This window comes from Stigmatopora argus, chromosome 3 (genome assembly GCF_051989625.1).
Source record: "Stigmatopora argus isolate UIUO_Sarg chromosome 3, RoL_Sarg_1.0, whole genome shotgun sequence".
Lineage (NCBI taxonomy): Eukaryota > Metazoa > Chordata > Actinopteri > Syngnathiformes > Syngnathidae > Stigmatopora > Stigmatopora argus.
Genome location: NC_135389.1, coordinates 13,981,261 through 14,007,610, shown reverse-complemented (window position 1 = coordinate 14,007,610; position 26,350 = coordinate 13,981,261). Strand labels below are relative to the sequence as shown.

The window sequence follows — 26,350 nt, the reverse complement described above, 5'->3', positions numbered from 1 at the left end:
TTATTCCTGGTTCAGCCTGACCAAGACAGTTCTAACATCGCATCGTACACAAGTATGAAACGTTGGGTTTAAAAATATATATATTTTAAAACTAAAAAAGATCACCTTTCACATTCCACATAAGTAAACTAAAACGCTGACACCAAGAAATATAGCAACATTGATTTGATTTTTTTTTGCATAAGATTATTTCCATGTGTTGCTGTACTTCCACATTTTATTTAGCTCCCGGATTTTTTTCTGAATGAAAAAAAAACAGCTAACTTTGTGGGCACAAAAAAAATCAAAAGAAATGTGTACGTTTAAAGTCGCCACTTTTCAAGATGTCCGAAGGCACGAGCAAAAACTACTATGAGAACTGATTGTATCAGGCACAGGCACTAGGTGAGCGATTTGGAACACGGCCATGTTAAAATACAAACACCCTTCCGCCATGATATTGCGCCACATGTGCGAATAGGCTAGCTCTGTTAGCATTGAACATTTTCGCCACTTTGGCCGTGTGGAGGGAAAACTACAGGTTGTAATGCTACAACTGCTTCCTTTTCCCCTTTTGTTTAACATTGGCTCTCATTACCACGTGGTGGTAACAGATTGTTTGAACAGGAGAGAAAAGCCATTCGAAGCTAATTAAGCAGCTATTGCAGCCTCTATTCGCAGGCAGAGGACCGAGTAGCACAGGCATTTGTCAGCGCTTGACCCCGCGTGGTATTGATTGACATCGCGACCGCGTGACTGACAGGCCCCGCCGGCGCTGGCCAATCGGGAGCCGCCGAGTAAGTGCGCCGAGTCGCCATTGGACGAGGCGCCTTAAAGCCACAGAGGCGTCCCCACGTGGGGCCCGAGCTGAAGCTTCAAAACAAGGCGTCGGAGCTCAGACATGGCTGATGTTAATATCAGACAAAGGCAATCGGCTGTCCTCTACGCTGCGGCTCTGCCGGCACCTTAAATTAGCGCAAGGGCGTCCGGAATGTGTCGGAGGAACCATCACGATGTATATATTATATATAGAACAAGTCAAGGCTGCGATGCTTTAATTTGATCGTGGATCGATTGGTCATTAACGTGTCCTTCACGGTGTTGTGGAAAACGACGGCAGGGAGTAAAAGCGCCTGATTTGAGGGTTTTGCTTCACATATGTGGCTGGAAAGCGTGTCACGTTGCATCAACGTCTCGCGCACAAACAAGTTCATTTGGTTTCGACGGGGGACGCGTCGAATTAAAAGAAGAAGAAAAAACAAGAAAAAAGGAGGCGAATACGCCTCCCACCCCTCTCCCTTCGGTGTTGGTCTCACCCGAGAAAAAACTTTGATTTGGGCGGCAAACTAGCGCGCTAATGAGGGCGCGCAATACGGGTTGTTGTTGTGCGTGCGTGCGTGTGCGTGGAGCGGTCGGGGGCGGGGCCAACGCTTCCGCGTGGTGTCGTCATCCGTTTCCCTTCGCTACCCCACGTGGGGTTCCCGTCCTCCGATAGGCAGACGAAGCCCTCGTCCCGGCGAGTAATCCGATTGGACGGATAGGCGCTTTCACGGTAGTTCAGCCCCGCTGCCTGTGTGTGGCAACCGGGCTAAACTGGACAACTGAGGGGGAAACGCGAGATGGTGGAGAGCACCATGTTACGCTTTTAAAGAATCTTCTGTGTTTTTTGTTCCCGACGCGAAAGGAGACGGGTTTTTTTCCACGATCTTTTCGCGGATTACGGCGGCCAAATTCCTGGGAGGTTCGGGTTTGAGGCTCGTCGAGGAGAAAAGTAGTTTTTGTTCCGAGCGAAGACCGCATCGCCGTCTGCTTTTGCCCACTGCTTCGCCGTTGTGGCAGCGGTGCGCTCCGGCGACAGGATGCTCCGCCACGATCTCCTCCGGGGGGATTAAACGAGGGGATTCTAGCCTGCTTTCTCATCCTCGGTGACGGGTACGTGTTCGAATGAACGGCGGGTAGCATTTTCTCGGCTTTTTTCTGCAATTGGGGGAACCATTTGAACCGTCAACCCGCGCCATCATTCGTTCAACACCTGCGTAAAAAAGTGGCGGTACTACTCCCTTTCCCCCGTTGTTTGGATCTATTTTTATGGCGAGAATGTGTTGTTTTGCGTGTGTGCGCGTGTGCGAGTTTGTTTCTACCGCGATCGAATAAGGTCACCCTCGACGCGCCGCTGTTTCTTTGGCTTCCACTTACTGATTGCATTATTCTCACAGGGATTATTAGTTGCAAACAAAAGTGCATTTGATTGTGCCCGGGGTGATTAAACCGCGTCGTTCTCCCAACACAGGCTATTATTCACCACCTTTCTCCCCTTCACCGACAACAAGCCCCCCGGCTGCCTGCTCTTTTCAACCATTTTGCCAAAAGGACCTGCTGAAATAAACAAAGGGTTCATTTCAAGATGTATCCACAAGGCCGACATCCGGTAAGAAGCGCTTCCTCTTCTGTGTATTGCATTTTTGACATAATTTGTTGGCGCTACCGACATGGTTCCTGCTGGGCTAGTTGAAACACCCCCCCCCCCCCCCCCCAACTTCACCCCCATCCACAACACCCCCCCCCCCCCCCCCCCGCAAACCTTTGTACCTTATCGAGTGTCCAAAAGGTTATATTTCAAGGGTACATTGCAGTTTACGTGCCAAATGGATGCTTTGCTAACTCATTGGGTGATTGCAATGGTGTATTTACATGTTTTAACAAAAAATCAATCAGGATGCTGCAGCTCATTCAGAAGGCTGTTGCCCGAGTGTTTATAAATACGAGGAAACTGGTGCACATTATACCGGTCCTGAAATCATTACACTGGCTTCCTGTGAGTCAAAGGATAGACTATAAAATCCTACTGCTGGTCTACATAACACTTCATGGCCTTGGACTGAAATAGAGGCTTAATTTGCTTGACCCCTACAAAGCTTCTAGACCCTGCAGGTCATCTGGAACCCATTTGTGTTATTGTTTTTATTTCTTGTTCAAATTGTTTTTGTTTTAAACTGGGTCTTGCTGATTTGAAGGAAAATCTTATGCCCTTCTATTTATGTTTCTATTCATTGTCTTTCTGGTTTTCAAGTGACGGAAAGCACTTTGAATTACCTTGTTTTGTACAAATAAATTTGAATCGCATTTCCTTGTGTGCTGGTTTGCAATTCACCTTTGTGAAACTAATGTTGACATCATTCATGGTATTACATTTGTTACTGCCATTGACACCTTGTTCAAATAGATTGGACGTCAAGCACCGTTAAATTGTAGACTTTTGGACAGGTGCGTGCACAAAGTAGCGTCCAATTTTTAAGACGTTTTTGTCCTCGTATTTCAGGCTCCTCATCAGCCAGGCCAGCCTGGCTTCAAATTCACCGTGGCGGAGTCATGTGACCGAATTAAAGACGAATTCCAGTTCCTTCAAGCCCAATATCACAGGTACATTTTCATTCTTCAAACACATTGCCAGGTGAAGGCTAATGTATTGTTGCGCACAATGGAAATGCCCTGTAATCTTCTGCCAAGTGGCTAAGTGAGTTATGCAAGTGACAGAATGCCTGAAATTGCCCCCTTCCCTCCTATTTTAGTCTTAAGGTGGAGTACGACAAGCTGGCCAATGAAAAAACTGAGATGCAGCGTCACTACGTCATGGTAAGATAACGTTGCTTTGGGAAGTAATCATAGTCCCAAATTGCACGCCTTGTTGAACAGCTCGTTTGGGCGGAGTGAGAGGGACTCTATTGTGATCACCTGCGTGGTTGTTAGGGCGGCTCGAGTGTTACGTACGGGTCTGTCAAGTCCCCCGGGAGGATTCAATGTAGCCTTAGGTGCTTAGGAAGGGGGGTCGGAGGGGTCCTCCTGACTGACAGACAGGCGGCGGTCGGCTGGAGATCCATTAAAGCGCACCCCTGATCTCCAAGGGTCGACGGCGGCGGCGCCCCCGTGTGTGCTGATCTGATTATTCTCCTAGGAGACTTGCCGCTCGCACATAAAATGAGCTGCGGCGTGTGGGAAAATGCGCCCAAGCAAAATGGAGGTTGTGCTTTTGGCACAAAGTCCCAGCACGGGTTTAGGAATCATAGGTAGGTCCGACTGCGATGCGGGACTACGCTTGCCGTGTGAGCCAATTAGAGACCCTGTCGGTAGACACGCAGGGGAAGGAAGGACTTCCAGTGACAGCATGCCAGCTGAAGCCAAATGTTCTTTATTTTTTAATTTTATTTATTTTTTAATGGGGAAATCAACGCGTCGCAGCGACAGGGAGGAGGTTAGGTAAACACATGAGGATGTACGGAGTGTCAGCTTACACGGCAGAGGCTCTGATCTCAGACAGAATGGCTCTCTTGTTTGAAACTCCTTTTTCTTCAACGCTAATGGACTGAATAATGCATTTGCTTCATCAAAATAGACACTGACTGGCAGCCATCTCGGCCCCAGCTGCCACCTGTGGCCTGCTGGGATTCACACAAACACACTGACCTGGCTAGAAATAACACAAGTGTTGAGCAAACACTTTAGGCTGAGTAAATAGACATGTGAGGATCAAAACAGTGGACGCTTTATGCGCTTTGCCATCAGTGAAATAACTGTCCATTTATTGGTTATTTGTCATACTTGGGTCTGTTTCTGCTTCTCATCGTAATCTGCCAAGAACTCAATTGAGCCACAGCAGACCAATTTGAAATGTAGTTACGCTCATTTCAAATTGTAATCTTGTGTATCCTCAAACACAAGGAGAAGACTTGGTCATTTTGTTTGGAATGTTCTACTCGTTGACCCCGTATGAACTGGTAGTGAAAACCAATCAACAATTCCTCAAAAAGGGGGCAAAAATGCAAACCACACACAGTTAGGCCTTTGATGGTTGTAGTCGTGATGTTAGCAGTGATCTTCGATAGAAGTCACATGTGGCGTTTGCATGACAGTGACTCAAATATTTGAAAAAGGCCATGGAAAATGCAGTAGAACCAAAAGAATTGTGACTTTAAAGAAAAACATTTGACTTCGTTCATATGACTTTATAACTCAAATGAATGACACAATGTTTTGTTTCCTTTCAGTACTATGAGATGTCTTATGGACTCAACATTGAGATGCACAAACAGGTACGTCCCTTCTTGCTAATTATGAAAATAATTGGGGGTTTTACTTCACCAACTATGATGAAGCACATACTACAAAGGTTTCTCCTTGAACATCCATCGTCAGCTTTATAAGTTTTGATACACTTTTACTCCTTTGAAACCAAGCGTAAAAGTTTTCCTCTCAAGTCTTGGCAGGGTTTTAAAACAATTGTCTCTTAAGATGAAGATCCTAGATTTATCTCAGCCCGTTGATTTGATTTAAGTAGACTTTGGCTTGCTCGACCTTTGACTTCCTGATTAAAGAGAGCGTATTAACGATCAGGGTCAGGGATGGTCAGTAATTACTGAAAGGGGGGTGGTGGGGGGAGCAAAAGTCCTTTTGTCAGCGGTTGTGTTACTATCGTTATCCAAAGATAGTCTCTGGCATTAACTCACAGATTAGCAGAAAATATTCTTTGAAGTCATTTCCGTCAAGCAGAGCACTCATGTTTGCATAACTATTGTCAAAGGATTCGGTAGGAACTGTTGACTCCTTTACAGCCTTTTACGATGGTAGACGTCCAATCCATCTTGACTGGGAGGGGCTGCACCCGCTTGGACAAAATGATGGGATGTCCATTGGCGTCAAAGGCAGCAAATGGACTAAAGTTGGGGCTAGAATTATGTGACACTGTTTATCGAGCTGACGCAGCTATCATCCCCAGTGGAAATCCAAGTCCAACCTGTGTTATGGTTGCCCAACTGCATTAAACACAAGCCTTAAATCCTTCGATTCCCCGCTGCGGTTGTCCCTTCCCCCGCCATTGCCCGCTCGGCTAATGACAGCGCCGGAGGCGCATGGTGATCCATCAGAGTCTGGGCCGTGTGTCACACTGCCACATGTCTGTCAGAGCTGGGGCCACTCTGATAGCTTCTGTCAGGCACTTATCACCAAGCAGAGGGCTGGCGAGGGGGATGGGCGCATGGAGACAAGTGGGAGAATGGTGACTATTGGGGGAAGGGGCGACAACCCCCAGCTTTGTGTAAACAGGTTAATCGACTGATCCATTTTAGCCGCTGACTTTTTTTTATTATCAGGGACCTCAAAAGAGCTGCTGGAAGTGCTTGAATAATTCATTAGTGGGGCCCTAACCTGCTATACGCCATGTTTGTGAGCAAACATTGCGCCCCCCCTTCCACGAAGCTCACCCAGCTTCTGCCGAAGCTAGGGAAGGGGAGTGGGGGTTGGGGGATAGATGGCAAGCGGTTAACAGGCGAGGCTGGGATGGATTATTGGATGCACCCAAACATATTACTTTCCTGCAAGCAGAATTTACTCCACAGTTGAGGAAATCCATTCCGCTAACCGTGACTTAGTTCCTCACGGCGCAACTTAATTCGCGTTTCACCATGTGTGTGCCGGCCCCGACGGACTGGGGCGCCGCTGCTATTTGATCCCCCTCCGCAGCGTGTATGACGGCACCGTATGCGCTACGTCTGCTGGTAATCACCATCATCTGGTGCTTATTACCTTGGTCCGATTGGGCTGTTACCTGTAGCCGTCGCTCAGCAATGAGAACCGCTGCCGTGGGATTTGTGTGCAATGTAGAAATGGCAGCGTGGGTCAGCCAGAGGACTCGTGAGTTCATAGAAAATAGACATGCAGATTAAAGTGCAAATGGGCGACATCTTAACTACTGATTTGCTGTCAATGACGTTTAATAGATGGCCAGTACGTTTGAACTGTGAGTGTATATAGCTTGTTGAAATTGATTGGGTGTCTGTCCCGTCAATGGCAGCCAATGACCTTAAAATAAGAGGAATACTGAACTTGTATGTTTAAATGTCCCATCTGGGTAAGGAAAAATGCCCTGCAAATGCTGGAAAAAACAGTTGTACAATTTTTCTGCCCATTGTCCAACATTATTTGTGCACATAGTACAGGTTTTAACCTACAAATGACTGACGGCTGTTCTAGAGGAGCATTCCAGTCTCAAGTCTGGTCTTGGTCTCGAAAGCACATTCTGAGAGTTTTGGCCTTTTCTTGTTCGTTGGGGCAGATTTGTCATTATACCTGCACTTCCAACTTCATTAATGGGATTTTAAAGGAAACACTTGTAAAAAGAAACAGGACATTCCTTTTTTTACGTTACTAACTTCACCTATAAATGACTACACTCTTAATGACTTACAAAACGTTTGTTTTAATTGAACTTCATGGTCTGCTTCTGGGTTCGGCTGGTTTTAACAGTGTCTCAGCAAGTTCTGACTCGGCCAATCCTCAGTCCCGGATAGTTGTATCTAGAATACGACGCTAGTTTTCAGGAATAGCACCAGCAGTGTTTCACCTATTTTATGGTTTGGCCTGTGCTCAAAGGTTTCGTTTTGGAGCCCAAATGAAAAATGCACCAATTTTTACTAAATATATGTTCTGTAGGCATTTCTCTGGCAATTTGGCTGACATTTGAATTTAACAGGTCCAGTGTTGTTTGCAAACAGATGACGTGACCAAGGGTTTACCCCCTCGTTATTTAATCCTAGTCCTGGTTCCTGGACTCCATTTTTCCTTGTTTGATGGCTTATGGCAAACACCTCACTGCATGCCACTGACAAGCAGCCCGAGAGTGCTCTTAAAGTGGTGCTACACAAGTCCGAGTAGCTGTAATTGTGTAGCAGCAGCGTAAAGCTGGCCTCTCAAGGGCAGAGCTGTCATCTACTGAAAGCGACAGTAAGCACCCGTTTTTATCTGCCGGCAGAACACAAACAGGAAAAAACCCTCCTGTCTCTGCACTGGATCTTTTTTTTCCAACCAGTTGAGTGGAGTTGACACCTTCCCTGTTTATTTGCATCTTTGTACACGGTTGTGTGTTTGTGAGTGTGTGCCGCCAGTTGCTGGAGGCCCAGTGGACGAGCCACCTCCTGACCTCTCCCAGCCAGCTGTCACGGTGACGCTAAGCTACAGAGGAAAGGACCGTGCGCTCAAGGCCTTCTCGCAAATCCTGTCAAATGTTCGGCCGCTATTGACATGGCTTATCTCCACAAACATGGATTACACGGGCGAGGTTGCTTTTCAGCCATTTCTGAAGGTCCTTCTTGAGCTCTGTCCAGAGCACGCTTTCGAGTGCCTTAATACTCGGGCTCATAAAATCCTTTATCTAACTGTCTTCATTGCTTGGTGATCGGTTTTATTATTATATAGGGTTCAATGTGTCTCTTTTATGAAGTGTTGTCTTAAGGGCAATTGCTTTCTGTGCAACGGACACCGCTATAAAATTCAATCTGTTACGCCATAGTGTGGTTTGGAATGGTTAACATTTTTCTGCCACGTGTTTGTCACAGTGGTTATGGCAATTGCTAAGTCAAATATATGTGAATATAGTGGGACATCATGTTTGGTAGCAATTCATAATTAGAAATATATTCAGCATTTGAGAACTAACTACTTTGCCCAATATTTTCTCATAGATAGCTATTTTCATTTTGACTTATTTTTTCCGATACTCGGACGTTTCGTCGAAAGACGTTTGGTCCCCGGACTTTTGGTCGGCCGGACGTTTGGTCGACCGGACGTTCTACCAAACGGACGTTTGGTCGGCCGGACGTTTGGTCGACCGGACGTTCTACCAAACGGACGTTTGGTAGAACGGACGTTTGGTCGCCGGGTTGTTACTGTTGAAACCAGGTCTCAAAATTATAATCATGAGTGAGAGAGAGTGAGTTTAATATCTAAATATCTAATATCAAAATATCAACAGTAAACTCTCTGTCATAATTTGACAGCGAGCGAACCCGCCACCAAACGTCCGTTCTACCAAACGTCCGGTCTACCAAACGTCCGGTCGACCAAACGTCCGGGGACCAAACATCTTTCGACGAAACGTCCGGTGACGATTTTTTCCATGCTTTTCTTTTTTTTTGATCAATCAACTAGAGGTTATTGTTTTTGTAATGGCTGTCAATTGATTGGTAATTTATTTTAAGTGGTTTTGCTTTCGTCAGTCGGCTTGATCCATATCCCTTGTGAATAGCCTAGCTTCTACTGTCTCGTGCCGCTTTACAATGGGGCAAAATTTGATTTCATTTGCGAACCAGAATGACAAATAGAATTGAGTAAAGACAAATATCCTCCAAAAACACATTGTGTAACAAGATAAGGCATGGTGAAAAGACCCCCAAAGCCTCGTGTTTCCATCTGGCTCTCCTTGCTAAGTGGCTATCCATGTTGCAGCTTGGGTCAGCAGGTCTCGTTCTGTTACACATTACTCTCCAATCTCTCTGGCGCTGCTCAGAGGTAATTCGTCAGGCTGCCAAAACAGCCTGGCATTTTTGCCATGTGTCATAAATAAGCCGGCGGTGTGCGAAGTACACTTTGTGTGTGTTTTTGCGTGTGCACTGCTCCAAATGAAAAATCTGAGCAAATCCCTGTGATGTGTTTGTGTTCTGCAGTGGCCCTGGGATGAACTGCAGCTCATAAATTCCGTAGATGATGTAGCTTTGGCACTGTTATTTTTCTGCTCCCAGGGCAGAGCTTGAACCTGAACACTCTCATCTTCCATCCCTGGAAGAAAAGTGCAGGCAGAGCAAGCCAGCTGTGCAGTGTTTTTACAAGGGGGGAGTCGATCACACGCCCTCTGTACACCTCCCCCTCGTCTTTATTTTTTATTTTTTTGAATTCCGACATTCATTTGCAGCATTCATGTGATCGACAGGCCGAAAATTCAATTTAATGACCTGCCTCCGAGCACGTAATATGATTTTAAAGCCTGTTACGGTCAAGGAGAGGTTCCATTTGCATAATGATCCCGGCAAGATTGGGCTGCAGCCGTTGCCATGGCACTTGGCAGACAGGCAGAAGAATGGAGGCCGGCCTCTGTGGATGGATGCCCCCCCTATCCATCCACAGAGGCCAGCTTCCATTCTCAGAAGGTGCTGGCAATTGGTTTGCAGTGACAAACGGTCCAAGAAAAAACGGAGTTGATAGGTTTTGCCGCACGTTCCCCTCGAGGTCACTACGCCGTGCGGTTTTTACGTCACCCATGCAAACGTCACGTGTAAGTAAAGCATTGCGTTTGCCTGATAGGCCCCCACTTCTCGGGGTGCGGTTGTGCGGTTCAATACAGAGGTTAAGTGCAGGACGGTCCACTCTCCGACGAGGGGAAGCAGTGCAAAGCCAGAGAGGATCCTCTCGATCCGGCAGCACTCTGCCGCCTCATATCCGTTTAGCATGGAGTGCACTCTCAGCACAGCTGTGCTCCATCCCCCCGGGCTCGCCTAATGTTTTAAATCTTTCAAATGTCAATATCACGCTGTTTAGAGGATGTTGAGTCAAGCAGTTCTGATTGCCGCAGTAATTGACTTAATCGGTGTAAACATTAAAGGCGGGGTTATGTGAAGCCACTGTCTTTTTAATATTTTAACGTCTCATTTCGCCTCTGTTGTCTTTTAGACGGAGATTGCCAAACGACTCAACGCTATTTTAGCGCAAATTATGCCTTTCCTGTCACAAGAGGTAAGCTTTGAATGGAGCGCTCAAACGCCATCACTTTACACTTTCACGATGAAATCACTTGATGCCTTAATTGTGCCACTTCACAATAAATACACAGTGGGACCTCTGAAATTTCAACACGGGAATGCTGGCCGACCTTAAGTTGCTTTAGATTTAAAAGCTATTTGTGATCATGGAAATAAAAATGGGCCATTCTAAAAACTTGATAAAACTTCATCATCATGAAGACTTTAATTTTACAGCTTCTGCTTTTAAGTATCGTAACATAATTAAAAGCTATACATAGATGAATTGGTTTACGACTGATCGCGAATGCGCAGGTTTTAGTTGCAATGATGGCACCTAATGTCTAACTGATTTTGACTGGCAGGGTTGGCAGCATCTTGACATCGTGCATTGTCACAGAATTATTGAAATGTCTAAGATTTAGTCCAAAAATGCAAGAAACAAGTATCACCGTACACTCATTATTCTCTTTCAACACCTGATGAGTCAACTCACTCTCGGCATGGTGTGCTAACAGGAGGATGGCTTTGCTTACTCAGAAAGACAAGAAACACAAACGTCCTCAAAGACATTAAAAAACATCTGTTTTAGTTTTACTTGCGGAGGCGGCACATACCATCAAGTCTCTTAATTACACACTACACACTCAATTTGTGTAGCAGACCCCTTGCCAAACACAAATTTCAGTGTCCGTTTCTTCCACACATCATGAAGCGTGTGTTCTTCTCTGAACAAACATTTTGTTGTTCAAGCTTGTCCATGTCCTGTTTTGAAACTAGACAGCCAGCAGACTAAGTACACCCCATAAACTTAAATCAGATCTTGTGATATGCTAGTGAGTAAGGTTCTTATCTAAATCCAAATAAGCAAAGTACAAAAGTTCACAGATGCTGTGCTTCTGTCTTTCCATGCCATTGATGCTGATAAACATCAACTATATTTGAACTGGCAGGGTTGGCAGTGACCCATCGTGGTTCATTGCCACTAACAGTGATACTATATGTCCAAGCTATTTTGACTGGTGTGGCAGGGATGGCAGTAACATCCACTTGCCTCAGAGCTATTACTTATAAATGATGAGTTAAGGAATATATAATTGTACATACATTTTTAAAAAGAAACCTTTCCTAAATATTACATGCAAACACAACGCACTTTAACGTTAAATACACCCGAAATGTGCTTAATTAATAATCGACTTTGTGGGCAAATGAGGGTCCTAATGTGGCTGTGCTTTCGTCTCCCCCCAGCACCAACAGCAGGTTGCTCAGGCAGTGGAGCGGGCAAAGCAGGTCACTATGACTGAGCTGAATGCCATCATCGGGGTACGTGGACTTCCCAATCTGCCTCTCACCGTGTGTACCCCCTTTTTATTCTTTTTTTAAAATTTATTTTACCTTGGTTGTGCCTGTGATATACATACTGTTGAATGTGTTTCATATATTCTCGATTGATGACTAGAGCGTCAAGTGTGTTGACATTTTTATATTCTTCAGAAAACATTCGAGATTTGTACGCTACGAGCGCTGAACTCTTGCGTTGCTACCGCTTTGCTTTTTGCGCCATCTTTCCTGCCTTGTTGTGTGTTTATAAATGAGAGGCTGAGAGCTCTCGAGAATCCTTCTCACAGGCTTTTGTATTGCCGTAATTGGTTAAGGTTTTAACGAGGAGCCTCATCCCTCACTGCTGACCTGGACAGCCGGGGGAATTGAAAGGCTGAGGGTGAGCGGAACGCTGCCAGGCAAAAGCTGAGGCAGCGCCGACAGCAATTGGCCATCACGCCTCTCCGCTGCACACGAGCGCGGCACTCGGTGTTCATCAGCGCCTTTTTAAAAACACCATCTGTTCCTCATTGACCAGCACCCTCCCAGCCCAGCGGTGATTGGTTTCACCCTCACGCTATCAGTGATCGACTCGACTTTCAGAGTCTTTAGCAGAGGCTGGCCGCGTGGGCTGATTTGATGATTGGAGTCACAAATGGGAATTCACTTGATGCCCTCATGGGGACTTTTTGTTCCAGGGTGATTTGGCCACAGAATCTTTCAGAGAAGGTGTATTGGACTATGGATTTTTTTCTCTATCCTGGGGGAATGAACCGTATGTTTTATTGCACTTTACGAATGTTCTTTGGTGTAGATGGCGCACGACTGATCCTCAGATATGGGGGCTTCAACTGGTTGTTTAAACATAAAAATTAGGAGAAAGCATCAGAGTAATAACTTGAAAGGTGGGATGTGAAAGGAATTTTTTCCTGGGTCAACATCGTAGTTATTTTTTGGCAGGGCCAACTAGAGTGGCTGCAGTGAACCAACTAATTCTTGATCTTTCGTTGGGGGACTACGAAAGTTTTATTAAAATTAGTTTGAGCTGGAAAGATGAAGTCGAGGCCTCCAGGCGGCAAATTTGCACGTTTCTTTTTCAGTTCTTGTAGGATTCTAGTTTAGATACATTGTGGTCATACCACCATGTATTATTTCTTGTTTGCTGAATTGTGCTTTACCCTCTTTAGCGTACGGCTTTGTTTGGCACCTAACCTATTTTATGAAATAGGCAGGCCCCCGTCCCATTTTCACTTTGCTCTCACGGCGCAGGAGTTGGTGATGTAGCTACTGTATGTTTTACGAACACCTTCCCATCAGTTATTCATTGAGAAGAAGCTCTGCAAGGCACGCCAAAATCCTCATGCATATTGTAAAGCAAGGTGGGGTGAAAGAGCGTGCCAGGCAGCCTACAGGAGATGGCTGCATGCCTTATTGATGGGGCTGAGGGCCATTAATAGGATGCAACTAGGGCAGCCGCATGTGTTGAGATGATTGCTCTTGCTTCCAGTCGGAGTCACTAATAGGCCAAATAGAGAGGGAGCCCAGATTTACTTTTCCAGCAGTGAATGTCTTTTTAAGTTATGTTAAATTCAAGTCAGATGTGTTACTTTTTTGTGCGCTCACTATAGACAGTAAGTAGTTCAACGGATTTTCTATCAATAATACTGCAAAGTTGCTTAGCTATTCACAAAGTGTGCGCCGTGAAGGTTAGTAAAATATTCTAACCAAATGTATCTTTGTATATTAAAAAGACCTATTGACGGCGATAGATCCACTTAGTCTCTGAGTGGCTTGGAGAAAATGATCGCTTTGATGTCTATCTCTGTCAATGTCAGTGACATACACTGACAGCACTTCCAATTGGAAAAATTTGACCGCTATCGCCGTCAATGCCAGGCAAGAAAAAAATGGAGCGCTAGCTCTTTATCACGCAAGATTAAATTTGAGAAAACAGAGGAGTCTCCTTTATTTATTATTGTCTTCATTTATGGTCCTCTAATGAGGGCTCTTGCTGATCAACCATGCGTATTAGCCATCGGTGGCTCATTAAACACAATGAGCAAGGATGGCGCTCCCCTGCCGACGACCCTTAATTTCCCTCATGGACGCGATATTACAGCACGCCTGCTGTCCTTACCTTTCTGCGGAATATAGTTTGTAATTACCTTGACTTATGCCTCGCAGAGCAAAATACAAGGTTGCGAGGTAACGTCAGGGCAGCCATTTTCCAACTCAGGCCTCTCGATGATGGAAAATCAACCGTGGAGGGCTGTTGTTACATATATAGGCAAAGTTGCCCACTGATTGAAGCCCTTCTCGTAAAATTGGAGACTTCCGTCACAACAACGTTTAAATTATTCAGCCGCCTCACAGACATGGTAATAAATTGCCGATGTTTTTATTGGTGTCTCAGCTAAGTATTATTTAACCTTGCTTTAAACTGCTTACTTCCATGCTAAGGGGCTTTTAACTCCCATCCATTTCCCTGCGCCTTTCAAATATTGATGGTGGATGTGGGAGGGTTGAGTGAGTGCCAATGTGGGACCCCCCCCGGCTGCCACAGCAGCCCCCAAGACGCAAACTCCAAGCACTTCAAGTAAGACGGCCGCACTGCTAGCTCTTGGCACTCGACGTTCCTTCAGTCTTTTTAAGTTTGTCCCTGCAAATGATTTATGTTTTGCTAATCCGGTAACATGACTATGACAGTAGTAGAAAGGTTAGCTGGGCTTGGCTTTTTGAAAGCGTTCTGAAATCAGGCAGTTGTTTAGCCAATAGGCTGACAAATTCCCCTACATCCTCATATATTGCTTAAGAGGATTGCTCACTGATGGGGCAGAGGAGCATTAAGTGCTGTGTTGCTGCAATGCACTATTTTACCTGAAGTGAAATGTTTACTCTCCATTAAGTGCAGGTCGACTCAAAGTGGCTCTTTGTCGTTGCTGTTTCTTTCACTCGGGCTGCTCACGCTGTGCAATCAAGCGTCACCGACTTCGAGTTTCTCGCATTAGCTTCGCGGGAGGGGGCGAACAAACGTCATTATTACTTACTACTGGACTCCAAAGTCTGCCGAGTCCAGAAATAGCTCTGAACGGGGTCGCGTGTCAGTGCCGACAGTAATAGAATGTGTCAATGTGTTAATATCGTCAACAGATAAGGCTTCTTTGTGTTCTCGTCTTTTCCCTCTGACCCACTTGGTGTTTGTTGTGTTGTACTTGTAGCAACAGCAGCTCCAGGCGCAGCACCTCTCCCACGCCGCTCACGGGCCTCCCGTCCAGTTGCCCCCGCACCCCTCTGGCCTGCAACCTCCCGGCCTCCCTCCTGTGGCGGGTTCGGGATCGGGTCTGCTGGCGCTGGGAGCCCTGGGCAGCCAAGCCCACCTTCCCGTAAAGGATGAGAAGAACCACCACGATCTAGAACACAGAGGTGAAGACCGATTAGCAACGGATGAACGTGTACGTTAATGTTGTTGAGACAGCTGCGTAGATGTTAAACAAGGATGAAACATCCCGTGGCGCGGTGCTCCTCTGCCGCTGTAGAGCAGTCTCAAGGCCCTTCGGTGATGAGCACATCCTGTCTGTTCACATTCTGTCGGGGTAATGAGCTGATACATTCCCAGCCCATGACTGCATAAGCTTTTCAACAGCTTTATTTGCCTGATAAGTGAAGCTTGGTGCCCTCAAGTTGAATCGCAAGCGTTGTGCCAGGGGGGCATCTGTTATATGCTAACTGACTTCTTTTTCCTCTTTGTTACGCTGGACGTTGTCGCCGACTTCATCGTGGCCGCCATGGTGATGCTTGCCCCACAGAGAGCACAGTGAGTGTGAAAGTACACTGCAAAAAAATATTCTAACTTCCTATTACACTGTAAAAAAAAAAATATATATTTTTTTTTTCTGATATAATATTTTTAAGGAGATATTACTCAAAAATGTTCAGTTATCTTAAGAAATATGTGCTTTTCATCATTGCTAACATGTTTTTTAAAGTTAATATTGTGAACTTGATTAAATGGGCATTAGCCAGGGTCTTTTGCTCAAATGTGTGTGTTCCGCTGGCACTGTGCGGTCTGGGATTAAATCCCCGTTTGGAGCAAATTATTATATATTCAAAGAAAATGAAGTTTACTCGATGGCACAGTGGTGGAGAATGCTTTGCATTTCTGCCTCACAGTTCTGTGATCATGTGTAAGTCTGGGCTCCGGCCTTCATGTGTGGTGTTCATCCTGTGACTGTGTGGGTTTTCTCCGGGCACTTTGGTTTCCTCCCACGAAAAGTCGTGAAGGGTAGGCTGAATGAACACTCCAAGTTGACTCTAATTTTGGCTGTTTGCATGAATGGATATTTTCTCTATTTGTGGCCTGTGATTAGCTGGCAGTGTAACAGTGAAAAAATTACTATTTCTTATTCTCTCGCAATGTAGTAACTGTGGCGAGTGTAGTGGTTAGGTATACATGAATTTGACCATAACTTACCAAGTATAATGCAGTTTTGTGCAATGTTTCAGTCGCAAAGATGATCAGTCAGCTTTCATCAGGAACGACACAAATCATAATATTTATCGTTAAGAAGCTCAAATCTGAGAATTTTGCCACCTTTTATATAAACAATGTGTTTTATGGGTTGAGTGACAATCAAAATAGTTTTCCGTTTTATCAAAGAATAATATCGAGGTTGTAGCAGTAGGACGGTTGTTGATCTGTTGACCTAGTTTCACCATTGTTGTTACGTCCACGGGAGACGTCGGGGCGAGGTAGGAGGGATTAAGACCCAGTCGCGGAGAAGCAGGTGAGGATGACGCAAATGGTGCTCATAACCAAAACTTTAATAACTTAGGAGGGACCTTACAAAATAACAGACTTATGAAACAAAACATGAAACCAAACCGGATTAGGAAAAACCACGTGGAATCGAGGAGCAAGGTAGTGTGGATGCATGGTAAGGGAATTTAGGCAGACGATCCGACAATGACATTAAACTCAGTGGGGTTTAAATAGACAAATCAGAGACAGATTTTGAATCACGCGCAGCTGCGCGAACACAACGGCAAGGCAGGAGGGACAAACGAGAGTCGGGATAAACAATAGCAGGCTGCTGACAGTTGTAAGTGGTAATACGTTAACGTTACTGTATGGTCAATGTAAAAAAAAAAGAGCAATTCTGGTTCATCTGTCAGTGGCATCCATGATTATTTTTGTATAGTTAATGTGATTGTGAGTGGGTGTGAGGAAACCACAACGAATGGAAATGAAAACTTTCTCGCGGGAAGTAAAAGACTAATTATTCCTATCAAAAGGTTGAGAATGTAACTACAATGTGGGTAAATCCAAGAGGGAGATGACTAGTACCACGGAGAAGAGATTAGAAGCCACGTAATTTCATCACAATTATCGAATGACGTGGAGATCCCTGTCTTAAAGGATTTATTTGATCCCTTCTACCGTTTCCCTTGTTTACCAACTCGTTCCCTCTCCAGCTTGGCATGTGATGAATATTTAGAGGCACAAATAGGAAACTGTTTTGATTTCCTCATCCCCGAAGCCGTGCAAGCGGACCTCGCCGAGCGTTTAATTTGAATGGCCATGATCGCTGATGGTTTGTGATGGGCGTGTGAGATTGGATTTCTGTAGGCCCGCTCAGCTCAATGGGTTCAGTCATGTCTGAAGAAATGGAAGTCCCGAGGCGATTAGCAGCCCCCTATTTTTTTTGTTTCCGCGCCCCCGTCCCAGGTCATCTGATAGCCGAGCGGTGACTTTGGTTAATGAGTCACGCTAAGCATCCCTTTTAAAGGTCAGTCATTATACAGACAGTGGCCCGTTGCCCAGGCTGCCAGTCTGTCGGCCATTGTTCACTTCTTCAGCCTGCTGCTGACTTGTCCACATTATAGCTTTGTTCCACGCGGGGAATTGGGAGGAGGGTTTTCTTGGAACCTGGCCCACTTCATCCCATTCAGTTGGAGCTCGGAGCTCGCCGTCTGCAATGGCGCATCCAAAGGGTGGCCGGGGCTGGTCACGGCCCCCCTGTTAATGAACTGGCCCCTGGCTAGTATACTGTAGCGTTCATAACTGTACTGTTATTGGTACATGAACTGATAAGTAACTTTAAATATAACACCATAAACCAAAGTATGTGCTGTGCGGCACGTGTTGGTGATTATCACGATTATTCGCTGCCATCCCTCCCAGTTCAAATGGACTAAACGTTTATTGGTATCCATGTCAGCTGTTGAGTAAAGGTCACACACAACACCCAGTCTAAATGATGGGTTGCACAAATTATTTGTAAGTATGCTAATGGAAATGTTTCAAGCAAAAAAAAATACAAGCAGAGCCATTTTGTGACATCATTAACACACAAACTCGTACACACTGATTGATTTGAGCACTGGTGCATGTGACAATACTTCTAGATGACATTGACAAGAAAGCTGGGAAATTGGGGGTGCTCACATTTCATTTACCATTAAATCACCAGCAGGGATCAAATGGTTCTCCTTATGTTGAGTGGCCACTTGCAAAAAAAAAAAAAAGGCTTTTAGTGTCATTCTGGATTTTCAATTCATTAACATTCTTTCCGCTGGAACGCACATAATAACGGTGTTGTCTATTTACGTCTTTTTCATAGTTTTCCAGTTTATTCCCACAGTATAATGATATCCTGAAATTATAGCTTTTAGGGTTGATGTCCCACCCCATGATTTGAATTGTCCTTATGTGGGCCCCCCCTGTGAAAAATTTCTCGATGCACCACTGGACGTCTATGTTTGTGTGGGCGTGCAGGCTCAGCAAAGAGCGCCGGCCTGTCCCACGGTGCCGTGCCCACTGGCAACATATAGCTGGCCTTTCTTTCCCAAAGCCCAAGCTGACACGGCGCCCGAGCACGGTGCAGCAATCAATGGCGGCGACATCCACATTCTCTCCTCCCCTCGCTCTCTCACGCTTGGCCTGAGCAAGCGCAGAGAAAAGGACCTCTGTTCAGCCGCGACACTCTGCTTATGTCCCCGTGAGGTCGTTTGTTGTCCAGCTATGAGAGGGAGGGAACGCGGCTTGGAAAACAAGCCATCCTCCTTTCAGCCCAGATAATGGACCATTCTGTTCCGCGGCCAGAGACATCCTTGTGTGCATGTGTGTGTGTGTGCGTGTGTGTGTGAGAGAGAGATTGGACTTGGCTGGTGTCAGGGTACACTTTGGTGCTGGCTCACAGCTGCATTTTAAGAGTGCGGCGTCTGTAATTGCGCGAATGAGACGCTTTTAGTGTTTGCCTTGGCACAGGGCGTTCCCTGTGAGCAACTTGTAACGGATGAATGATTCGCTGCTAGATGAAAAGCTAATAAAGGCTTTGTTTCCCTTTTCTCCTCTCAGAATAACTCAATATCACCATCGGAAAGCTTACGCACAGCGAGCGAGAAGCACCGCAGCTCATCCGACTACAGTTTGGACTCCAAAAAGCGCAAAGTGGAGGAGAAGGACAGCATGAGCAGATATGTATGTGCTTGTGCGTCAAAGATTTTGGGGGAAAGTCGCGCCTGCGTGCACTCATAGTGTGTGTTGGCTTTCGTCACAGGACAGCGATGGGGAGAAAAGCGACGACTTGGTGGTGGACGTCTCAAATGAGGTGAGACGTCGGCGGCGTCCAGCTGGGAATGACCACGTTTCAGTGATTTGACTATCGTCGCCCTATTCCGTCAGGAGTTGAAATCATTTTATTCCGTATTTTCTCTAGGACCCCGCCACACCCCGAGCCAGCCCCGCACACTCGCCGCCCGAGAATGGCATCGATAAGCCCCGCCCTCCCAAGAAGGACACGCCCAACAGCCCTGCGTCAGTGGCGTCCTCTGGAAGCACCCCGTCCTCCAAAGCCAAGGAGCTCAGTCATGTAAGTTGGTTCCAACTAGGCCAGAAAGGGGTTTAAAAGAGCGAGCATGGGGATATGTACAAATATATCTGGGGCGTTTTTGGCAGCGGATTAGGCAATAGCTGTCTGTGCTTTAAGTGCATGACTAAATGTCAGGGATAATATTGTCCCGAATTGGGATCGGGCAGGTCCTCGCTGTTAATAGCTCAATGTATTTAACCATTCCAGGATTTTTTTCTCCCTCTGCCTCCCTGAAAGATTAAAGCCAAAGCAGTAAAAGGATCAAAAGTGCCCATCCCCATTGTGGTTGTAATAGGTTTTAGAATAAATAGCAGTTTATGGCTCGGCAGGACTGTACGAGTTGTCAGAATTAGACCGGATTAAGTTTGGTTTGCTCTCAAATCGTCAGTCTGAATGTTGCCCAGCTACCCAGATTGTGAACACTCTCGCTCTGTTGGTCCCTTGACAGAATGACAAATCCTCCACGCCTGGCCTCAAGTCCAACACCCCAACCCCGCGCAATGATGCCCCCACTCCTGGCACCAGCTCCACTCCTGGGCTCAGACCCATCCTGGGCAAGCCACCAGGCATGGAGGCGCTCGGTCGGTAACGTTTTCCCCTCTTCCAGACTTTGTAATGTCTTTCCCGCCCCACCCTAACGGCACGCTCTACCTTTGTCTACAGCAGCACCAGCCTTGCGTACACCGTTGTCCATCGCCAGCTCCTACCCCTCACCTTTTGCCATGATGGGCCATCATGAAATGAACGGAGGCCTGACGAGTCCTGGTGTGTACGCCGGTCTCCACATTTCCCCTCAGATGAGCGCTGCAGCCGCCGCAGCCTATGGACGCGCCCCCATGGTACCTTTCTGTACTGAATTTTCAGTCTAACAACATGCAGTGGCTTAGAATGTCTTGAGTACAAATTAGGACCTTTTATGTCTTCCAAATTGTGGATGTGTTTTAGTTGTGCACCCATCACAATTTCTCGGGACATTGGATAATTTGACGAATCTGGAATGCCCATTTTAGCATTTTAGCACAGAAGCATTTTGCATGTTTTGCATGAATCCTAAATAAATCCCAGGAATAGCTTACCTTTTTTTTAAAGATCATTTCTTGTTTTCCTGAGCGCTAAATATTAACGTGTCACCGGAGGTAATGAGTAGCCATGTGGATGTCTTCCAGGGGTTTGATCCTCACACCCACATGCGAGCACCAGGCCTTCAAGCAAGTCTTACGTCCATCTCAGGAGGCAAACCGTGAGTATTACAAGATAATTATTGAAGCAGTCGTGACTCCATCCGCCACCGCCCTTCTACAACTGACAAATAAACATTTGCTAATTCATTTGACAATTGTTTAGTTGCTGATTCACCTCTTAATCATGTCAGACTTGGAATCCATAACTATAGGGTGGCCCGTGGCAATACATGTCACGACCTTCTGATCATGTAAATGTAAAAATATATATATATATATATGTAATGTCCCCCTCCCCATCCAGCGCTTATTCCTTCCACGTGAGCGCCGATGGCCAGATGCAGCCTGTCCCGTTCCCACCTGATGCTCTGATCGGCCCCGGAATTCCACGCCACGCCCGTCAAATCAACACTTTGAGTCACGGCGAGGTGGTGTGTGCCGTAACCATTAGCAACCCCACACGCCATGTCTACACGGGCGGCAAAGGCTGCGTCAAAATCTGGGATATCAGCCAACCCGGCAGCAAGAGTCCCGTGTCCCAACTGGACTGTCTGGTGAGGAGTGCCTCTGAATCACCGCTCACTCATCACGCATTGGGCTTTCACAACCGAGTAGTTGTTTTGACAGGAACTGACAGGTGCTGAACAAATACTCGTTCCCATTCTCAAAAGGCGGCTTTTTGTTCCGCTCCAAGGCCGTTCCAAAAAGCACACGCATACCGCTCGCTGACAGCTTCACTACAACACAAATGAGCCAGCTTTCATTCAATAGCCAAATGCCCTCCAGAACCCAGAAGCAACCGATAACTATTAAATGACATTTTGCAAAGGGGATAAACACACAAAGGAGACGAGAGTGTCAAAATCTGTTGAAAAGAGTCGTATTGATTTGTTAGGGCAGCAGGATTTTCACTCTCCCGCCGACCTCTTTTTAAATCTAGCGAAGCCCCAGACGCGCATTGATTGTTTTTAGTTTATTGTATTTTTTTTTTGTCGTTTGCGCCACAGAACAGGGATAACTACATCCGCTCCTGTAAACTGCTGCCCGATGGCCGCACATTGATCGTAGGAGGCGAGGCCAGCACGCTGACCATATGGGATCTGGCCTCTCAGACGCCACGTATCAAAGCTGAGCTCACCTCCTCTGCGCCGGCGTGCTACGCCTTGGCCATCAGCCCCGACGCCAAAGTCTGCTTCTCCTGCTGCAGTGACGGGAATATTGCAGTGTGGGATCTCCACAATCAGACTCTTGTCAGGTAGGACGAAATCGCCAATGGCCGCTTCCAGACGGGTGATGTTTTTCTTTTTATAGTAGGAGTCCGTCATGTTTGGCCGCCTTTTATTTTGCTTGCAGACAGTTTCAAGGTCACACAGATGGCGCCAGCTGCATTGACATATCCCACGACGGCACTAAGTTGTGGACGGGCGGCTTAGACAACACAGTCCGCTCCTGGGATCTGAGGGAGGGTCGACAGCTGCAGCAGCACGACTTCACTTCGCAGGTACGACAAGCAGGGAAGGTCAACGAATGACAGCCGCGCAATCTTTTGCCGTTTCGACGTCGGGAAAATTATTGTCGGCATCCGCGTGCTCAAAATGAAAGATGTGCGTAGTTATTAGTTAGGGCCGGGCATACATTCTTCAACCATTTTTTTTGTAAATATTTTTTATAATCTTGACCAGTGCAAAACTTCATTCTGCAAATGGATCTATTGCCAGCCCTATCATTTCTGGTATTTGGATTCCCAGATTTTCTCACTCGGCTACTGCCCGACCGGCGAATGGCTGGCTGTGGGCATGGAAAGCAGCAACGTGGAGGTGCTGCACCACTCCAAACCAGACAAGTACCAGCTGCACCTGCACGAGAGCTGCGTACTCTCCCTCAAGTTCGCCTACTGTGGTAGGAACAGATGCAAAAAGCAGGAGAGAGCTTCACGTAGGCTCTCGCTAGCTTTATAGTCATGTGGTTGATCTCCTTTTTCCCTCGCAGGGAAATGGTTTGTTAGCACTGGGAAAGACAACCTGCTGAACGCTTGGAGGACTCCCTACGGCGCCAGTATATTCCAGGTATATTGATCGATATTTTCAAAAGCAGGCACATGTTTGGGTTGGGAGGAAGGGCACTGCGACCGCCGTCTGTCCGGGCTGTCTTATCAGTGAAAGCCGAGTTATCGACTTGACAAATAAGAGGTGAACCGGGCCGCTTAACTATGGCTACAATCTAATATGACACTCAATATTTCACTCGACTCCCCCTTCTCACGTTACTTGCCTTAGCCCTTCATAGGGTAAGTGACTATTTTTGAATATTAAGAAAAACTCAACCCTAGAAAGACCTGGCTTCCACATATATGGATGTTACATCTTTGCCCATGTAGCCACAAAATTAACATTTGATAAAAAAGTGTGGCAAGAGAGAAGGAGATACAGAAACATTTTTTAAAGGATGCATCACCATTGGACTTTTTATCTTATTGAATTATTTTTATATTTTTAAGGACACATTATATTAGATATTTATTCACTGTTACTCATATTCAAGGGATATTTGGTAGCTTTGCTCTCATAGGCAAAAATGCCAGTAATCTTTCCCTTTTAGAAGAAATAATCTGTTTTGGAGTTATTGCAAAAAAAAATTCTGACCTGATTACCCCCAAAGTTTATCAACTTTTCTTTTTGATATTGCAAACATATTCTGCCAATGTGATAATAGTCGTACATTACCTCTGACTCTGGTCTATCCCACTGGGCAAGGTCATGAATAACTACAGAAATACACCAGTTATGCCCACCGATAACGCTTGAAAGTTGAGTAAAAAAATCATAGGGTTTAATTCATTGCATGTTAATGACAATGATAAGCTTCCAATTCATTTAAACTGGGAGGACTGGCTCCTAATGCTCAAATTTAGTCAAAATGGACTGGACATCGAGCGCCATTAATGGCAATCAGCCAGTGCGTTTTCAATGATTGCCCTTCAAAGTGTTAAGTGTGATTTATTTCACTTGATTGTTTTTTTTTTTGACAGTCCAAGGAATCTTCGTCGGTCCTGAGCTGCGACATCTCCACGGATGACAAGTACATTGTGACGGGCTCTGGTGACAAGAAGGCCACAGTGTATGAAGTCATCTATTAGGAACAGAACGCTTTGAGTGGGATTAACGCAGCCTTCCTCCATGGACCCCCTCCCCTTCACAGACAGCATGGATGTTGCCATGATTGGCTGCGAGGTTTGGCAGGGCCAGACTGAGGTGGATGGGTTTTTAAAATTTTTGGCGGGGGAGCCCCCAGGATGTTTTGACCTTCAGCTCTGCACTCATCCAACTAACACTTGTAAAGTCAGAGCAGTTCCCAAAGGCACTAAGAAGAAAATAAGGTTTTTGCTGTTTTTTATGTTTGTTTCTTGGATATTTCTCCCTTTTTAATGTGGAAATAAAGTTCCATGACACAACTAGAAGCGGTGCTTCGCTCTGGAGTTTCTCATTGGAGGTCCTGTGAAAAGTGTACATAATGGAGTTTAAAAAAAGGCCTTTTAATAGATTTATATTTTGGTGTCTAATAACGCTTGTGATGGTTCTTTCTTGTTCTCTGTGATTTTCTGTCCCCTGTGGGAATGAAAATTAGATTAGGACTTTGTAAGAAGATATTCTATTTCCTTCCCCCATTTGCCTCTTTTTTTTTCACCACAATGGTTGCGCTGGATGACCTTTACAGAAATCTAATTTGGATTTTTTTTCCCCACCCCCTCTCCCTGAAAAACAAACCTTTTGCCCCCATTGGAATTTGATTTAACACAGATGGTTGACCCGTGGATTTTAGCAGTGGATGATTTTCAAAATCTTTGTCTGACTGGAAGGAAAAAAAGCAGACTGCTACTTTTTTGCTCAGACTCTGGAGGGGAAAACAGCTTGATGAAGACCTCTCTGTGGACTCTGGCTGCTTTCAATAGCATTAAAATGGATTACTATCTACTGAAGGACTGATGGCTTTTATGGAGAAGCAGCTGGGACTTGATTTTCATCCTGTTGATGTGACGCTTCATTGCCTCGTCCGACTGACAAAGTCATCGGTCTAAGTGGCCATTCTCTAGCTCGCTGGTGTTTGACGCTTTGTGACTGATATGCAAGTCAATGTTCCCTCCAAACTGCGCACTACTCGTCTTCTCCGCGCACAGCAATCATATGAAGCGCACAAAATAAAAAGCAACCTGAAATGTAAAAAAATAAACACATTACAGTTTTTCTGTGCTATTTTGCAACGCAACTCGTAGAGTTGCAACCTGTAACTGATAAAAGTCAACAAGCAGCCAATAACGGATAACACAATGACTAACACTTTGTCCAGCCAATGATATGAAGCGGTTCAGGTCACGTGTATTTACTTCCGTGGCAAGCTGTCAATGACAAACGACAAGACACGGTAAGCTATGACTAACATGTGTCCAGCCAATGATATTGTGCGGTTCACGTCACGTGTGTTTGTTCCGCGGAATGAGGAAATGTTAACCACATTGGTTGGCTGCGTTAGATACGCGCATGTGCCTCTGATTCGCAGGTGATCATATAGCTAACGGTTCGGTGGAGCTGCTGCCAAGCCTTAATCGTGGCGAAAGGAGCCAAAGTAAAAAAGAAATGCGGTTCTTATGAGATGGAATGCCTGTCGGAGTATGTGCAAATAGAAGAACAAGCGTTGAAATCGGGTGAGAACTCCAAATCTGCTGTGAGGGTGAGAATGTTCGTGCGTGCGTACGCGCGTGTGTCTAGTATGTGATCGTTTGTCTTCAACCTACACATTGGACAAATGGAAATTAGCCCTCGGCTACAATCTTACACATATATGTTCATTAACATGAATATAAATATGTTCATTAATATGTGCTATCCCTTATTAAATAAATCAAAGCCAAATCATGGAAAATTTTTACATATAAATGGAAACCTGACGATCTTAAGTGACACATTCAGCAGAAAAGTCATTTGAGCGAGAATGAGAAGTGAGAAGGACAGATGTGTAAAATCAGGTAAAATTTGTGCATATTCTAATGACTTTAAGATGTTTTATTGATAGATATTTTTTCATTCATTTTCTGAACCGCTTTATCCACTTTATCACTCGCGGGGGGTGCTGGAGCCTATCCCAGCTGACTTTGGGCCAGGGAAGGGGGACACCCTGTATCGGTGGCCAGCCGATCGCAGGGCACAAGGAGACGGACAATCATGCACACTAAGACCGACACCTAGGGGCAATTTTAGAGTGTCCAATCAGCCTGCTATGCATCTTTTTGGAATGTGGGAGGAAAACGGAGTACTCATAGAAAACCCACGCAGGCCCAGGGAGTATATGCAAATTCAACACACAGGTGGAATGACCTGGATTTGAACCCAGGACCCCAGAGCTCTGAGGCCAACACGCAAACCACTCATCTGCCGGACCGCCC

At 45.7% G+C, this 26,350-nt stretch overlaps 1 protein-coding gene across 1 annotated transcript; it reads left to right on the top strand.

Moving 5' to 3' along the window:
- Positions 1-916: 916 nt before the first annotated feature.
- Positions 917-24,370, top strand: tle3a (TLE family member 3, transcriptional corepressor a). Its single transcript, XM_077595563.1, has 21 exons — positions 917-1,911; positions 2,270-2,407; positions 3,299-3,399; positions 3,549-3,612; positions 5,022-5,066; positions 10,471-10,533; positions 11,790-11,864; positions 15,080-15,311; positions 16,229-16,236; positions 19,219-19,341; positions 19,421-19,471; positions 19,580-19,732; positions 20,181-20,313; positions 20,396-20,571; positions 20,899-20,972; positions 21,218-21,467; positions 21,921-22,168; positions 22,267-22,414; positions 22,662-22,812; positions 22,903-22,979; positions 23,942-24,370. The coding sequence occupies exons 2-21, from the start codon at positions 2,384-2,386 to the stop codon at positions 24,047-24,049; spliced, it is 2,304 nt and encodes a 767-aa protein (XP_077451689.1). The 5' UTR covers positions 917-1,911; positions 2,270-2,383; the 3' UTR covers positions 24,050-24,370.
- The last annotated feature ends 1,980 nt before the right edge of the window (positions 24,371-26,350 follow it).

Excerpts from the sequence above, each read along its gene's own strand:
- tle3a (XM_077595563.1), top strand. The coding sequence starts at position 2,384 with ATGTATCCACAAGGCCGACATCCG. Across the intron at positions 19,472-19,579 it reads TGGTGGACGTCTCAAATGAG|GACCCCGCCACACCCCGAGC; the intron begins GTGAGACGTCGG and ends TATTTTCTCTAG. Across the intron at positions 22,813-22,902 it reads CCTCAAGTTCGCCTACTGTG|GGAAATGGTTTGTTAGCACT; the intron begins GTAGGAACAGAT and ends TTTCCCTCGCAG.